Source organism: Chiloscyllium plagiosum, chromosome 4, assembly GCF_004010195.1.
Source record: "Chiloscyllium plagiosum isolate BGI_BamShark_2017 chromosome 4, ASM401019v2, whole genome shotgun sequence".
Classification (NCBI taxonomy): Eukaryota; Metazoa; Chordata; class Chondrichthyes; order Orectolobiformes; family Hemiscylliidae; genus Chiloscyllium; species Chiloscyllium plagiosum.
In genome coordinates this window covers 122,982,766-123,000,807 of record NC_057713.1, presented here as the reverse complement: position 1 = coordinate 123,000,807, position 18,042 = coordinate 122,982,766, and the positions used below count along the sequence as shown (strand labels likewise).

Below are 18,042 nucleotides of genomic sequence, written 5' to 3'. Positions count from 1 at the left end.
ATAAGTAATCAATTGGAAAAGACATCCTTTTCTTTGTGCTGATTTGGAGATCCCAGTGTCGAACTGGGGTGGACAAAGTTAAAAACCAAGCAACACCAGGTTATAGTCCAACAGATTCATTTGGAAGCACCAGCTTTTGAAGCATTGCTCCTTCAAAGGAACAGGGCATAGTGCTTTCAAATGAACCTGTTGGACTATAACCTGGTGTTGCTTGGTTTTTAACTTTCCTTTGTGCATTGGCTTGAAAGATTATAATGATTTTCTAACTGCTTTTAATTTTAGGATATTTTTAAAACATTTGCTTATTTTTGATTGAGGTATAATTTACAAAATAAACTAAATATTGTACTCGTTCATTTGTTCAACTTCTTCAGGACTGAGATATTTGGGCTTGTGGGTACTGGCATTCATAATTGTGACATTTGCAATTAAAGCATAAACATGCAAAGTTTATGTATAAACACCAGTGAAGTCTCGGGTGACACAGATTTTAATTAAGGCTGTCACGAATATGTGGAGCTCTCTCTCAGGAGTTTTATGCTGCTTCTTCCAATAAGTTCTTATTTGTTGATGTACTTGGATTGCAGATATTGCTATGTGGAAACTTGTCAGCAATGACTGATGTTGAAACCTCGTATGCAGACTTCATTGCTTCAGGAAGGACTGGACGGAGAAATGCACTGCATGACATCCTGGACTCTCCATCTGGTGTAAACACAAGCGATTTAAGCCTTAAATTAGCAGAGCTGAACATTGACAAAAAAGGTGAAGATGACTGATATTATCAGTACTTCTAACTGGTTATGTTCTTAGTGTGTTGACCTTGTGATCCTTGTAATCAAATTACTGGAGAAGGAAAGTATTTGTTGTACATAATTTATATATAAATGATCTATATTAGTAAGTTAACTTTTAAGTAAATGTCTATCCATAGAGTCCCTACAGTGTGGAAACAGGCCATTTGGCCCAACAGGTCCACACTGACACTCTGAAAAGCATACTACCCAGACTCACCTCCCCCTCCACCGCACCCCCAACCCCTCCATATCCCTGCATTTTTCACAGCTAATCCCATCCAGCCTACACATCCCTCCATACTAACATGGCTAATCCACCTAACCTGCACATCTATGGACTATGGGAGGAAACCGACATAGACACAGGGGGAATGTACAAATTCCACACAGGCAATCACTTGAGGCTGGGATTAACTGACACTGTGAGGCAGTAGTGCTAACCACAGAGCCACCATGCTGCCCCTAATTAATTGAGCAATTCAGATCATGTTCTACCCTTAATTAGTTTGGTTTCTATTAGCACTTGGGTTATTGATCACTATTTACTGATCATTGTTCAGTATCATTGATAATAAATGGAAACTGGTATATTCCAACTTAGCAAATCAGTAGGTAGTAATGTAAATAAAACCATTTTTTAGCCATCTTTAGCTTTGATGTTGTTTGCAATCTATTAAGCCTGAGACCTATGATCTCACAGGATTTGGGTTACTTTTGTTTTTAATGCCATAAGCCTTTAAAGAGTGTAGAATATTGCACTACATCGTTATACAATCATCATCATTTTCAACAGCTTATATAAATGCAGTATGATTTGAAGTATTTGTCACCAAGTGTCAGTAGAACCTTTAACAGTCACCATTGGAACTTAAGAACATAAGAACTAGGAGCAGCCCTTTGAGCCTGCTCAGCCACTCAATAAGATCATGGCTAATCTTTTCATGAACTCAGCTCCACTTACCAGCGTTTTCACCATATCTCTTAATTCCTTTATTTTTCAAAAAAGTATCTACGTTAGCTTTAAAAGTGATTACTGAAGGAGCGTCAACTACTTCCCTGGGCAAGGAATTCCATAGATTAACAACCCTTTGGGTGTTGAAGTTCCTTCTCATTTCAGTTCTAAACCTGCTTCCTCTAATCTTGAGGTCATGGACTCTTGTCCTAGTCTCACCTACCAGTGGAAACATCCTCTCTATTTCTATTTTATCGATTCCTTTCATAATTTTATATGTTTCTATAAGATACCCTCTCATTCTTTTGAATTCACTTCAGGGAACATCTCCGGGATACCCGTACCAATCAATCCCTCCGCCCCGTGGCTGAACATTTCAACTCCCCCTCCCAATCTGCTGAGGACATGCAGGTCCTGGGCCTCCTCTTTCGCCACGCCCTTACCACTGGACGCCTGGAGAAAGAACACCTCATCTTCTGCCTTGGAACCCTTCAACCCCAGGGCATCAATGTGGACTTCACCAGTTTCCTCATTTCCCCTCCCCCCCCACCTTACTGCAGTTCCAAACTTTCAGATCAGCATTATCCTTATGACCTGTCCCACCTGTCAATCTTCCTTCCCACCTATCTGCTCCATCGACTTCTCCGACCTATCACCTTTACCCCTTCCTCCATCCACCTATTGCACTCTCAACTACCTTCTCCCCAGCCCCACTCCCATTTATCTCTCCACCCTCGAGGCTTCCAGCCTCATTCCTGATGAAGGGCTCCCACCCGAAATGTCGATTTTCCTGCTCCTTGGATGCTGCCTGATGTGCTGTGCTTGTCCAGCACCACTCTGATCTTGACTCTAATCTCCAGCATCTGCAGTCCTCACTTTCACCTATAATCCCAATATACTCAGCATCTCCTCATAAGCCAACCCCCTCAACTTCAGAACCAACCTCATGAACCTCCTCCACACCCCCTTCAATGCCAGTCCATCCTTCCTCAAGTAAGGAGATCAAAACTGCACACAGTACTCCAGGTGTGGCCTCACCAGCACCTTGTACAGGTGTAACATAACCGCCCTGCTTTTAAACCCTTTAGTAATGAAGGACAAAATTCCATTTGCCTTCCTAATTACCTGTTGTACCTGCAGAGCAACCTTCTGTGATTCATGCACAAGGACATCCAGGTCCCTCTGCAAATCAGCATGCTGCAACTTTTTCCCATTCAAGTAATAATCTATTTTGCTGCCACTCCAAACAAAATGTATGACTTCACATTTATTAACATTGTATTCCATCTGCCAGACCTTTGCCCACTCACTCAATGTATCTATGTTCCTCTGCAAAGTTTCACAGTCCTCTGCACACTTCACTCTGCCACTCATCTTAGTGTCATCGGCAAATCATCGTGATGGCTATCAAGTCATATTCATTTACGATGATTTGTGCCATTAATTCATCAACCTTTTTACGAATGCTACAAGCATTCAGGTAAAATTCCTTAATGCTAGCTCTCTTACCATCATGATTCACAACATCTCTAATATCTCCTGAGTTATCCTTCATTTTTGCTTCTTTCATAGTCTGCCTTGAACTTAAACCCTCCTTCATACATGCTAATCTGCTGCTTACCTTTTCATTTATCATCATACTTCCTGTTGCTTTCCCTTTCCCTTTCCCTTCCCCCCGACTCACAAGTCTGAGTGACCACCCTATTTATCCTTTTCGCTTGAACACTGGTTCCAGATCGGTTCAGGTGGAGACCATCCCATCGGAACAGATCCCCTCAGTTCCAAAACTGATGTCAATGCCCCATGAAATGGAACCATTCTTTCCCACACCATTCCCTTAGCCACCTCAAATTTAGGTTACCTCTGCAAAAAGAAGAAGGGACCAATAAGGGAAGGAATAACTAAGTAGTGGAATGCCAGCTTAAGTATGATAAGAATGAATCTGCAGTGGTAAGCTGGAATCAAATCTCAATAGACAAATTGGGAACTGAGTAATTGGCTGCCTAAAGGAGAGAGAATTTGGGCACAGTCAAGGTATTCTGCCAATAAAGGGAATAGTAGGGCAAAGGAAGCCAAAGCTTCCTAGTTGATGAAAGAGATAGAAATTAAAGGTGAAAAATGTGTCAAGTGAACAATACAACTGAGAACCAGGTTGAATACAGAAAGTTAAGACAGGAATTGAAAGATGAATAAACAAAGTGGGAATATGAAAGATAGTGGTGGCTCACACAGAAGTGAATCTCAAACTGTTTTCTATGAGCAAATAGGTAGCAAAACAGTGGTAAAAGAAGGAGTGAGGCTGATTAAAAACCGAAAAGGAAATTAAAAGGGCATAACTGAGTTATTAAATGAAGAATTTGTATGTTTTTCTGAGGTAAAAATTACTTCACAGGTTCATACTATAGGACAAGACAAGCTTGAAAGGAGATTTGATAGAAGCATTGAAAAATCATAAGAGGTCTCAACAGAGTAGATGGGGATAAACTTTATCCATTGGTGGAAGAATCAAGAACAAAAGCTCACAGTTTTCATTGGTAAAATAAATAATGGAGACATGAGAAGAAACCTTTTCACCCAACAAGTGGTTAGGATCTGAAATGCACTGTTTGAGAGTAGGAGGAGATAAGGTCAACTGGGCATTCTAGAGAGAACCAGATTTTCTGAAAATGTCGATCTGTAGTGCGATGAGGAGTAAGTGTGGCAATTTGTCCTTCAGAGAGTTGGTGCAAATATGACGGGCTGAATGGCCTCCTGCACTATAGTAATTCTGTGACAATATGTTTTGAATTAAAGATTTTTGATTGCTCCTTAACTAATCAAAGGAAAGAAATATGCAATATGTGGAACTCCTGGCAGTAAACGTTGTTCTTTTTGTGGTTTTGAGGTTTCACTCACAAGTGCTGATTACTGAAACATTGTTTTCCTTTTAGCACTTACTATTTCAAGGATGGACTGCCTATGTTAGGTCCCAATCAGCCAAGTTTCCAGAAAACTTGTTCTCCTCCTTAGAGTTAAGAGAGCATGCACCACTCCAATGATGTGCAGGTGCGGTAGATTGGCCATGTTAAATTGCCCATAATGCCCAGGGATGTGTAGTTACAGATATAGGTGGAGATGTGGGTCTGGGTGGTATGCGGTTTGGAGGATTGGTATAAGCTCCATTGGCCAAATAGCCTGTTTCCTCACTGTAGGGATTCTATGATCACTGTAAAGCCCAATGCAAAATCTCCCAAATCCTGACTGATCATCTTTATATGCGATTTTGTGGAATTTTGAACGAATTTTCAATGTGAACAAATGTGCATAAGACCATACAAATTCATTTATTTTAGTTTCCTTACAGCCTGGGTTCATATGTTTTTGGGAAAGCAAATCTCAGGAGTATTTAGAAATGAGATAACGAGAATCCAGAGAAAGTATATTCCTGTCAGGGTGAAAGGGAAGGCTGGTAGGTATAGGGAATGCTGGATGACTAAAGAAATTGAGGGTTTGGTTAAGAAAAAGAAGGAAGCATATATCAGGTGTAGACAGGATAGATTGAGTGAATCCTTAGAAGAGTATAAAGGTAGTAGGAATATACTTGAGAGGGAAATCAGGAGGGCAAAAAGGGGACATGAGATAGCTTTGGCAAATAGAATTAAGGAGAATCCAAAGGGTTTTTACAAATACATTCAGGACAAAAGGGCAACTAGGGAGAGAATAGGGCCCCACAAAGGGCTTATGCCCGAAATGTCGATTCTCCTGTTCCTTGGATGCTGCCTGACCTGCTGCGCTTTTCCAACAACACATTTTCAGCTCTGATCTCCAGCATCTGCAGTCCTCACTTCCTCCCCTCAAAGATCAGCAAGGCGGCCTTTGTGTGGAGCCGCAGAAAATGAAGCACTTTGCATCACTATTTACTATGAAAAAGGACATGGAAGATATAAAATTTAGGGAAACAGATGGTGACACCTTGCAAAATGTCCATATTACAGAGGAGGAAGTGCTGGATGTCTTGAAACATATAAAGGTGGATAAATCCCCAGGACCTGTTCGGTGTACCCGAGAACTCTACGGGAAGCTAGAGAAGTGTTTGCTGGGCATCTTGCTGAGATATTTGTATCATCGATAATCACAGGTGAGGTGCTGGAAGACTGGAGGTTGGCTAACGTGATGCCACTGTTTAAGAAGGGTGGTAAGGACTAGCCAGGGAACTATAGACCAGTGAGCCTGACATCGGTGGTGGGCAAGTTGTTGGAGGGAATCCTGAGGGACAGGATGTATCTGTATTTGGAAAGGCAAGGACTGATTAAGGATAGTCAACATGGCTTTGTGAGTGGGAAATCATGTATCATAAACTTGATTAAGTTTTTTGAAGAAGTAACAAAGAGGATTGATGAGGGCAAAGTTGTAGATGTGATCTATATGGACTTCAGTAAGGCATTCAACAAGGTTCCCCATGGGAGACTGATTAGCAAAGTTAGATCTCATGGAATACAGGGAGAACTAGTCATTTGGATACAGAACTGGCTCAAAGGTAGAAGACAGAGGATGGTGGTGGAGGGTTGTTTTTCAGACTGGAGGCCTGTGACCAGTGGAGTGCCACAAGAATCGGTGCTGGGTCCTCTGCTTTTTGTCATTTACATAAATGATTTGGATGCGAGCATAAGAGTTATAGTTAGTAAGTTCACAGATGACACCAAAATTGGAGGTGTAGTGGACAGCGAAGAAGGTTACCTCAGATTACAACAGGATCTTGACCAGATGGGCCAATGGGCTGAGAAGTGGCAGATGGAGTTTAATTCAGATAAATGCGAGGTGCTGCATTTTGGGAAAGCAAATCTTAGCAAGACTTATACACTTAATGGTAAAGTCCTAGGGAGTGTTGCTGAACAAAGAGACCTTGAAGTACAGATTCATAGCTCCTTGAAAGTGGAGTCGCAGGTAGATAGGATAGTGAAGAAGGTGCTTGGTATGCTTTCCTTTGTTGGTCAGAGTATTGAGTACAGGAGTTGGGAGGTCATGTTGCGGCTGTACAGGACATTGGTTAGGCCACTGTTGGAATATTGCATGCAATTCTGGTCTCCTTCCTATCGGAAAGATGTTGTGAAACTTGAAACAGTTCAGAGAAGATATAGAAGGATGTATATCTCTATGATTCTATGACTAAATTCTTGCAGATGCTGGAATCTGTACTGAAAGCAACAACTGCTGGAGATCACTATGGGTCAGACAGCATCCATGGAGAGAAAGTAAGCTGACATTACGAGTCTGGATGACTCTTCATCAGAACTGGCAGCATAAACATTAGGTTGCTCTCTCTCCATGGATGCTGTCTGACCCATAGTGATCTCCAGCATTTGTTGCTTTCATGCTGTATGATAATTACCTGAACTTGAATGCAAGGATGAAATAACCTTGCCGTGATAGCATCAAGTTAGTACATTGTTTAGAAAGTTGCAAAAGGAAGTTGATAGATTGAGATGAGTGAACAGAAGAGTGTTAGGTAGGGTTCAGTGCAGGGAAGTGTGAGGTCATCCACTTTTGGCCTAGGAACATTTAGATTAGATTAGATTAGATTACATTACAGCGTGGAAACAGGCCCTTCGGCCCAACAAGTCCACACCGACCCGCCAAAGCGCAACCCACCCATACCCCTACATTTACCCCTTACCTAACACTACAGGCAATTTAGCATGGCCAATTCACCTGACCTGCACATTAAATTGGTATTTTTCTAAATGGTGTGCATTAAGAATTGTAGAGGAGGGGCACTTGATAAACATTAATAACCTACCATATATGCACAAAATATATTTTTAAAAGTCAACAAAGGGATAGATTTTCATCTTTGATTCAGGAAATCCAAGTCAGGGCTACCCAATTAATTTGGGTTTGGTAAACATTTAGATTATTGACCATTATTTACTGATCACCATCCAGTGCCATTGATGATGAATGAAAATTTGTATATTCTGTCTCGGGAGCTCAGTAATAGTAATGTAAGTAAAACCTTTTTTATTATCAACTTTGTCAACCCAAACGTAGTTGTTCCTCACATAGTTGTTTTTTCGTTGCTCAGAGATGTGTGTGGGTAATGTTGGGGCTGCTTTCTCCCTAGGTAAGCCAAGACAGTGTTTATACTGTATGGATACTGTGTTTCACTCTTTAGAGATCCATCCTGGTTCTCAGGGGGATTAGTCCAACTCTCCAAATTATTCATTTCCCCACTAACCCTCACAATATTTACCCCTATCACCCAATGCCCCCTCCACTATCCCTCACCCAGTACCATAAAACGTAGACCAATACAGCATAGAACAGGCCCTTCAGCCCTCAATGTTGCACCGACCTGTGAACTATTCTAAGCTTATCCCCTCTACACTATCCCATCATCATCCATGTGCTTATCCAAGGATTGTTTAAATCTCCCTAATGTGGCTGAGTTAACTACATTGGCAGGCAGGACATTCCACGCCCTTACCAATCTCTGAGTAAAGAACCTGCCTCTGACATCTGTCTTAAATCTATCACCCCTATATTTGTAGTTATGCCCTCTTGTATAAGCTGACGTCATCATCCTAGGAAAAAGACTCTCACTGTCTACCCTATCTAATCCTCTGATCATCTTCTATCTCTCTATCAAATACCCCCTTAGCCTTCTCCTTTCCAATGAGAACAGACTCAAGTCTCTCAGCCTTTCCTCGTAAGAGCTTCTCTCCAGACCAGGCAACATCTGGTAAATCTCCTCTGCACCTTTTCCAATGCTTCCACATCCTTCCTGTAATGGGGCGACCAGAACTGTACACAATATTCCAAGTGTGGCCGCATTAGCGTTTTGTATAGTTGCAGCATGATATTGCGGTTCCGGAACTCAATCCCTTTACCAATGAAACCTAACACACCACATGCCTTCTTAACAGCACTATCAACCTGGGTGGCACCTTACAGGGATCAATGTACATGGACTCCAAGATCCCTCTGTGCATCCACACTACCGAGAATCTTTCCATTGACCCAATACTCTGCCTTCCCGTTATTCTTCCCAAAGTGAATCACCTCACATTTAGCTGCATTGAACTCCATTTTCCAATTCTCAGCCCAATTCTGCAGTTTATCCAAGTCCCCCTGCAACCTGCAACATTCTTCCACGCTGTCCACCACTCCACCGACTTTAGTGTCATCTGCAAACTTACTAACCCATCCACCTATGCCTGCGTCTAAGTCATTCATAAAAATGACAAACAGCAGTGGTCCCAAAACAGATCCATGTTGCACACCACTAGTAACCAGACTCCAGGCTGAATATTTCCCAGGAGAAAGTGAGGACTGCAGATGCTGGAGATCAGAGCTGAAAAATGTGTTGCTGGAAAAGCGCAGCAGGTCAGGCAGCATCCAAGGAGCAGGAGAATCGACGTTTCGAGCATAAGCCTAAAGAAGGGCTTATGCCCGAAACGCGATTCTCCTGCTCCTTAGATGCTGCCTGACCTGCTGCGCTTTTCCAGCAACACATTTTTCAATCAACCACCATCATATTTTCCATCAACCACCACTCGCTGCCTTCTTTCAGAAAGCCAGTTTCTAACCCAAACTGCTAAATCACCCTCAATCCCATGCCTCTGCATTTTCTCCAACAGCCCACCATGTGGAACCTTATCAAAGGCTTTACTGAAGTCCATGTACACCACGTCAACTGCCCGACCCTCATCTACATACTTGGTCACCTTCTCAAAAAACTCAATGAGGTTTTGCCCTTGACAAAACCATATTGACTATCTGAAATCAAATTGTTGCTTGCTATGTGATTAGAAATCCTATCTCTTATAATCCTTTCCAAAACCTTCCCTACAGCAGAAGTAAGGCTCACTAGTCTATAATTACCTGGGTCATCTCTACTGCACTTCTTGAACAAGGGCACAACATTTGCAATCCTCTAGTCCTCTGGTACTAAACCTGTAGACAATAATGACTCAAATATCAAAACCAAAGGCTCCTCCATCTCCTCTCTAGCTTCCTAGAGAATTCTCAGATAAATTCCATCCAGCCCAAAAGACTTGTCTACTTTCACTCCTTCTAGAAGTGATAACACCTCTTCGTAACTAACCTCAATCCTTTCTCGTATCTCACTCTTCTCGTCTACAATATTCTCCTTTTCCTGAGTGAAAACTGATGAGAAATGTTGATTTAGTACCTCTCCGAGCTCCACTGGATCCACACTCAACTTCCCACTTCTGTCTTTGTTGGCCCTATTCCTACCCTAGTCATCCTTTTATTCCTCACATACCTATAGAAAGCTTTAGGGTTCTCCTTTATTCGATCTGCTAAAGACCACTTATGTCCTCTCTTTGCTCTTCTTAACTCTCTCTTTAAATCCTTCCTAGCTAATCTGGAACTCTCCATCACCTCAACTGAACCATCTTATCTCATCAACACGTAATCCTCCCTCTTCCGCTTAACAAGAGATTCAATTTCTGTAGGAAACCACAGTCCCTTTACCTTATCACTTCCTCCCTGCCTAACAGGGACATACCTATCAAGGACATGCAATATCTGTTCCTTAAACTAGCTCCACATTTCCTTTGCATCCCCTGCATTTTGCGACCCCGTTCTATGCATCTTAATTCTTGCCTAATCACATTATAATTGCCCTTGACCCATCGATAACTCTTGACCTGTGGCATGTATCTATCCCTTTCCATTGCTACACTAAACATAACTGAATTATGGTCACTCTCTCCAAAGTGCTCACCTATCACTCAATCAAACACCTGATCTAGTTCATTACCAAGCACCAGATCCAGTGTGGCCTCCCCTCTTGTCGGCCCTTCGACATACTGTGTCAGGAAACCCTCCTGCCCACATTGGACAAAAACTGATCCACCGATGTACATTATGGGCAAACCTTAGGAATTATGTAATTGCAACAGGAAGTCTTTTCTTCGTGCAATCTTAAAATAAGAGTGAACCCCTGATAATTTTTTCATGCATGCAAACACATCATGCATATAGACAGATATTAAAAGCTTCAGTACCATTAACAAAAGTTAAATTTCTCAAGTGGTCTTTAAGTTGTTAAAACAAGCAAACATCAACTTAAAAATCATAAAGACATAATCCTTTAATAACTTCTTAAACTATTAACTAAAATGTGTATAATCACATGTTTCACTGTTTTTGAAACTCAGTTCCTAATGGACTGAACTGTCAAAGCACATCAGACAATTGTGATAATGCTGTCATTTAAAAAAAGTGATTTTGTCCTTGGCATTTTTTGAAGAACGATCGTAAAGTCAGAGGTGCTGAAAGGTCTAGTTTAACAATGGAAGGGGAGTGGAAATTAGAGTGGTGCTGGAAAAGCACAGCAGGTCAGACAGCATCCGAGGAGCAGGAAAATCGATGTTTCAGGCAAAAGCCCTTCATCCCGATCTAATCTAAACACTACCCAGGGCACTACCTCCTCTTCCACTCACTAAGTCTGCGGTGGGAAGGATGGTGGATAATATTGTGTTTGGTATCAATCCACCGCTGCTCCCTCACCACCCGACACCTGGAGGAAGAACGCCTCATCTTCCGCCTCGGAACACTTCAACCCCAGGGCATTAATGTGGACTTCAGTTTCCTCATTTCCCCTCCCCCCCCATCTTACCCCAGTTCCAACCTTCCAGCTCAGCACTGTCCTCATGACCTGTCCTACCTGCCAATCTCCCTCCCCACCTATCTGCTCCACCCTCCTCTCTGACCTATCACCACCCCCACCCCCATTTATCTCTCCACCCTGGAGGCTTCCTGCCTTTATTCCTGATGAAGGACTTTTGCCTGAAAGTCCTTTTGCTCCTCGGATGCTGCCTGACCTGCTGAGCTTTTCCAGCACTACTCTAATCTACACTCTGACCTCCCGCATCTGCAGTTCTCACTTTCGCCTAATGGAAGGGGAGTGGCCAGTTCTTCCAGTTCACGTTTTTTCTAGTTTGTTTTAGCTGTAGCAGTCACAAAATGTGTGAGTCCAGGGAAGCTGCAAGCTTCAGTGAAGAACTCCTCTTACTTTCTCTGAAATCTCTGTCTCTGGATATCGTTCCCTCCTGTCTGTAAGAATCCGTATTTGAATATACCTTGTTTCTAAGGGGTGTATTTGTGGGATATTGCTATATTGGAATATATTGGAATATACTACCTTACTATATGACTATATTGGAATATTAATTACTAATAGTGGCTGTATCAGTTAAGTTTTCCAATAGTTAGTTATTTTAAATTCCATTTTCTTTGGTTTGTGTTACAACAGCAGTGTTGAAATAAATTCTGTTTTGCTTAATGCCAAATGATTTGACCAGCTGCATCACACCTTGAATACACATTTCACACCTTCCCTTAAAATAAGAAAAAGTTAGGGTCTATGCTATCTTCTTAAAATATTTTGAAGGGGTCTGGCCTTATCCACAACACAATGGAGTCAATTGAAACTGAATGAAAAGGTAGCTTGGTTCCATCTGAGCTGCACCAGACACCCTGTTATTCAAAGCAATTGAGGAGCATATATAAGTTTTTACTGTAAATTAAAGCAGAATTTTGTATGCTTAAAATTAAAAACTGCGGGTAAGAGAAGGGTAGATTTTTTTTAAAATAAGATTTTATTTAGAGCTTCTTCTTTTAGGCCTTTTAAAATAAAATTTTGGCTTTAAGTTCTCCCAGTATGATTTACCAGCAGCAATCAGCCTACAAACACTAGATTTGAGAAAAATGTGGGCCTTTTTAGGCAAGTCCATGTTAGCACTTTTAAAGGGGCAATGATGGCAGTCAATGGATGTGGGAGATTAGATTAGATTTAGATTAGATTCCCTACAGTATGGAAACAGAAACTTAGGCACAACCAGTCCACACCGACCCTCCGAAGAGTAACCCACCCAGACCCATCTCCCTCTGACCGATGCACCTAAGACTACGGGCAATTTAGTATGGCCAATTCACCTGACCTGCACATCTTTGGACTGTGGGAGGAAACCGGAGCACCCGAAGGAAACCCGTGCAGACACGGGGAGAATGTGCAAACTCCACCAAGACAGTTGCCCAAGGCTGGAATCAACCTGGGCCCCTGGTGCTGTGAGGCAGCAGTGCTAACCACTGTGCCACAGTGCCACCCCAATAGGGAATAGTTGACTGTCACTTAGAGAGAGGAATAGCTCCAGAAGATTCCTGCACAACCTTCCTACCTCTCCTGACAGTCACCCATCTATCTGACTGAACCTGTGGTGTGACTATCTCTCTACATCTACTAACCATCACACTCTGTGCCTCTTGTGTGCTCCTCAGTGATTCCAACTGCCTCTCTGGCTGACTAAATGGTCTAATATGAGATAGATCCAAACACACCTCCTGCAGACTTAATCTCCAGGGACAGTCAACTCTTCCCTAATCTCCCACATCCAACAGGAGGAACATATCACTCCATTGACTACTATCATTGACCCTTTAAAAGTGCTAACATAGACTTGTCTAAGGGGATATGAAATAGCCTTGTCGGATAAGGTTAAGGATAATCCAGAGATTCTACAAGTACATTAAGAGCAAAAGAGCACCTAAGGAGAGAATAGAGTCCCTTAAAGATCAATGAGGTTGCCTATGTGTGGAACCACAGGAGATGGGAGAGATACTAAACAAATACTTTGCAACAGTTTTTACTGTGGAGAAGGACATGGAGGCTAGGGAACTCTTGAAAACAGTCCACATTACCAAAGAGGAGGTGTTGGAGGTCTTAAAAAAACATAAAGGTGGATAAAGCTCCAAAATGTGATCAAGTCTATCCCAGGACATTGTGGGAATTAGGGAAGAAATTGTGGGGCCCATAGCAGAGACACTTGCATCATCTATAACCACGGGCGAGGTGCCGGAGGACTGGAGGGTGGCTCATGTTGTGCTTTTATTTTAAAACGTCTGTAAGGAACTGCAGATGCTGATTCTGACATGGTTGGAGGAGTTAAAGAAATCAGGATCTCGCACCTCCAAAACCCTGCTGAGGCTGAGTCCATTGAAAATTTCAAAACCACAATTGATTTTTGTTCAGAAAACATAGCAATGACTATGCAACCAAGATGTGTAGGTTATTTCTTAGTCTAATTGACAGGCTCAAGGATTCCAAATGAACTACTCTTTCTTATGATGCACTTTTTTACTGAATTGTTGTTATAATTACTTGCACACCATTAGGTGACTGAATATAGTGGATCTTAGCAATGTAGTTTTAGATAATTAATTCACTGTAGCACTGTGCGCCACAATATACTGCAAAGTGGATAACAGCAGCACAAAAGCAAAATACTGGGATGCTGGGGATCTGAAATAAAAATAGAAAATATTGGAAGCACTCAGCAAATCAACTGTCATTCTTTTCAGTCCTTGCATGGATTCCTAAATTGTCTTTGCTTTTTTCATTAGAAGGGGATGCTGATAAGGAAACACAGGCTTCAACAAATCAACCTTCTGGATCTCAGGAGGCACAAGAAAAGGGAGAAAGTTAACCTGTAAGAAACCTCTTGAACTAACGGGTGCTGCTCAACAGTTTTGGTGTTTCCTAAAGTCATCAGAGTTTGTTCACAGAGTTTAAGAAATTGAAATATGTGTTCCTTAGAAGACTGGCAATCTGGAAATGGACTCGTTATGTTTTGGACTGAATATATCATTACATGCAAAATGGACTCGACCTTCCTCTTTCTCAATGGTTGAAGAGATGCTGATTTGAATTATTTAAGAAAATGTGATTTCTGGGTCAGTTACATCCACAATTAGCTTTAGCAGGATGACAGAACAGATCAAATATCTGCTCGAATTGTCAGACTTCCATGTGTCAATATGTGTCATTATCCAAGACAGAGGATCCTATTGCATTTAAGGAAAAAGATTCAGTGATCGAGAGAAAACTATAGGTGCCCTGATCAAAGCACTATAGTCAGGAAAGCTGAAATGGTTTTCTTTTGATTTTTGCAAGTGACCAGAAACAGTGTTTTACTGATGCTTGTGAGCACTCAGTGCTGTTCACCTGAATGTGTGTCAACCGGACTGTCTTTAATCAAAATGTAGTGGAAAGGATAGGACTTTTGTAATATAACTGACCTGCTTGGAGCTTGCAGTAGTTGTTTGTAAAGATTTGCTGTATAATAGTTTGTGTTGTAAGATTTGTTCTTGGATTACTTAAACATCAAAGTCACCAAGCAATTGCATTAAGTTTCACAAGGAGACAGCCTGTGGGCACATTCACGTCTTTGTAGCTTGCCATATTTATAATTTAGTTCCGTTTAGCAGTGTCTGTTAAAAGCTAAGCATTCCCAGAGGCACGATACCCAGTGCAGTTTATTCAATTCAATACAATCGTTTATGATACCTGTGAAATATTCACTCTTCTTCAGCACCGACGTTTTGGGAAAGACAAAATGTATCTTGAAAGAACATTATGAATTTTAATCATAACCAGTTCAAATATTAAGGAAAGTAATGATCTTAACTTGAAACATTTGCATGTGTATTTACAGTTGCTTTAATTTCACAGAATTAGCCCTTTAATTAATATTAACACATATATATATATGCTTTCAGTGGAATGCCTCCCAACAATATATTCCTACATCTATATTGTGCTATTTACATCTTTGGTCCAACGCTATGAACTGTCTTTCTCATCACATCCTAATTGTGAATAAATATATTGATTGGACAGCGTTTTAATCAAGTTCCTTACTATTTCTATACCTAATCTTTCTGCCAGTTGTGATCTTTTTACTGCATCAGTTGTCACAGAAAGGTTTTAAAAAAAGAGTTGCTCTTCCAACAAACTGACAGTGACAAAATGTTCAGCATTTTTTCAGACTTTAACCGAGAATGAACTTTTCCAGAGTCTAATTAAACATTGTGTACTTTTGGAGCTTTGTAAACCTTTGATACATTTTGTGTATTTATTTTGTATCGGTCAATCATTCAAGATTCTAAAATATAACTTTACTAAAGTATTGGTAAAGATGAACCACGTTTGCTGTCTACAATTTTAAACAAAGCAATTAATCTTGCAGTTATATTGTGAAATTATGAGTATGACAAAACAGTACTAATTGTTCTAAAAGCATTTCTAATTGTTGAGTCCAACTTTGCTAATATCTGTGGTCTAAATAAAGCTTGGCACTGTTATCTAAATAATCATTGTTAAAATTTGAAGATGAAGCTTTATTTTGGGCCTTTTAAAGTATATACTTATTTGGCAAGAAGTGAGCCAGCAGAGTATATAATTTCAAGGAATTATGTATTCTTCAGCTTAATTAAGAACCTATTCAAGTCAAAGTATACCTTCATGTGCATTGTTTGTCATTATTGAACTCTGCATCTTTTTTGATTTCTCCCATGTAATACTGCAATGTATCAATATTATCATTCTGTCCATTTGAAACAATTTCAATGTCCAATATCATTTTAATGGGCCTTCACGCTTTTAAATCTTCAACTTCTCCTTTTGAAAAATTTTTTTGTGATTGTGCATCAGAAAAAATGGAAAATATTTTTAGGAATCTTTCAAGCGCATGCTCATTTTAATTCAAACCCTCTTTTAACAAGATCAGGATTGGTCAGTGGGGATCATGTTAACTTGGAGCAAAAATGGTTGATATTGGACCAGCTGCCCATCTTACAATAGAAATGAAAATCAGGAGAACTGCCTAAGGCAGCTGCTTCAGTGTTATCCATTTTACACCAAAGTTATTGTGACTCAAGGTGTGTCTTACAGAATTTGACAAACTTATTTCCTACGAAAAGAGGAAAAAGAACAGTGAAGAAAGCAATGATGGCTAGAAAGGGTCTTTGCAAATAGCAGTGATCAGCTGTTGGTGAGTATATGTGTGGTATTCTGTGTTCATTTTCATGAAATAAAATTGCAACTTGTGCTTATAAATCTGAAAGAATGTGCATCTTCTTGTGGGTGACCTCTGAATTTTAGCCTCAGCACATTAAGCACAAAGTTTAATTCCCTCTGGAGAGTGGTTGGGAAGTAGGAGAGGATCATGAGGTGGAGGATGGAATATCCAACACTTTCCTTACACTGACTCTATCAGGAGCAGAGCCAGCTGAACAGGGATAACCCACCTAGAGATCACTTGAGGCCCATAATTGCCCTTCAGGATGACATTAAGGATGATCTCCTAAAGCCATTCCTCATTTCCCAATTTGCTTCAATAATGACTGCCTCACTATGGGCTGTGTTATGTAACTTATTCCTAACTTAATGTCATAAACCTATTCATTCTGCAGCAAACAATCATAGCGTTCAAGGGGTAAAAATGCTAAGAATAAAAAAAATGCACATCTCCTCTACAGCATGCCAATGCTGACCAATCCATTCTGCATTGTGGTACTGACTCTACAGTATCAACACAATTGTTTAAAAATTCTCAATTATGTCCTTCATTTTCTCACTGCAAATTTTTCACAAAATATTCTTTGAGTCTAGCATGGGCCCTCAATATGTCAACTGTGCCGCTGAGCTGTACGGACAGACCGAGCATTCATTATGTACAGAACTTGGAAACAGCAGCAAATCCCAAGACTTGATGTCACTGACCCTGCTGCCTCTGCATAAACCGTGGAAATTTATTTCCTGAAATGACTCTATATGCCCTTTTGATACGAGCAATAATCCTTTGAAGGATTGACACCTTCATGAGGATGATTACAGCTACATAAAGGAGGGGATTATGTATAATGAGAATATTATAGTTCTAGGCTACTGGGAAGCAACACTGAAGCAGAGATTAGACAGAAACAGCTTCTGTCCCTGATCCTGCTCACAGTGGGTTACCTTTCTGGCTGGGTTGGCATGGCAAATCACAGTTTGAAGAGGATAAGCTTTTCCACAAGGTGTAAATGCACTGAATATTATTACAGAATGTTTCAGACAACAGTGCCAGAAGCTGAGAAGCAGATTACCCACCCCCTGAACCCAAATGGGAATGGGGACAGACAACAACAGCAAGGTGAGTGATGTAAAACAGCAGAGTGGCTCAGTGGTTAGCACTGCAACCTCACAGTTCAATTCTAGCCTCAGGTGACTGTCTGTGTGGATTTTTGCACAGTCTCCCCGTGTCTGCATGGGTTTTCTCCGGGTGCTCTGGTTCCCTCCCACAATCCAAAGATATACAATTTATGTGGATTGACCATGCTAAATTACTCATAGTGTTCAGGGATGTGTAGGTTAAGTGAATTAGACATGGAAAATGTCAGGTTACAGAGGGATGTTCTTCAGAGGGTCATTGTGGTCTTGATGGGCCAAATGACTTGCTTCCATAC

The 18,042-nt window shown here is 41.0% G+C and overlaps 1 protein-coding gene across 2 annotated transcripts in view; it reads left to right on the top strand.

The window, feature by feature from the left end:
- The window catches only part of pkia (cAMP-dependent protein kinase inhibitor alpha), a 140,516-nt gene extending 123,867 nt beyond the window's left edge, over positions 1-16,649 (top strand). Inside the window, exon 5 of one of the 2 annotated variants that reach the window (XM_043689117.1) lies at positions 14,158-16,649. In XM_043689117.1, the coding sequence (XP_043545052.1) occupies positions 14,158-14,240 (83 nt within the window). In that variant the 3' untranslated portion in view covers positions 14,241-16,649. Of the gene's footprint in view, positions 1-587; positions 780-14,157 lie in introns of those variants that run through there. The other variant, XM_043689119.1, reaches the window with a different exon arrangement.
- The last annotated feature ends 1,393 nt before the right edge of the window (positions 16,650-18,042 follow it).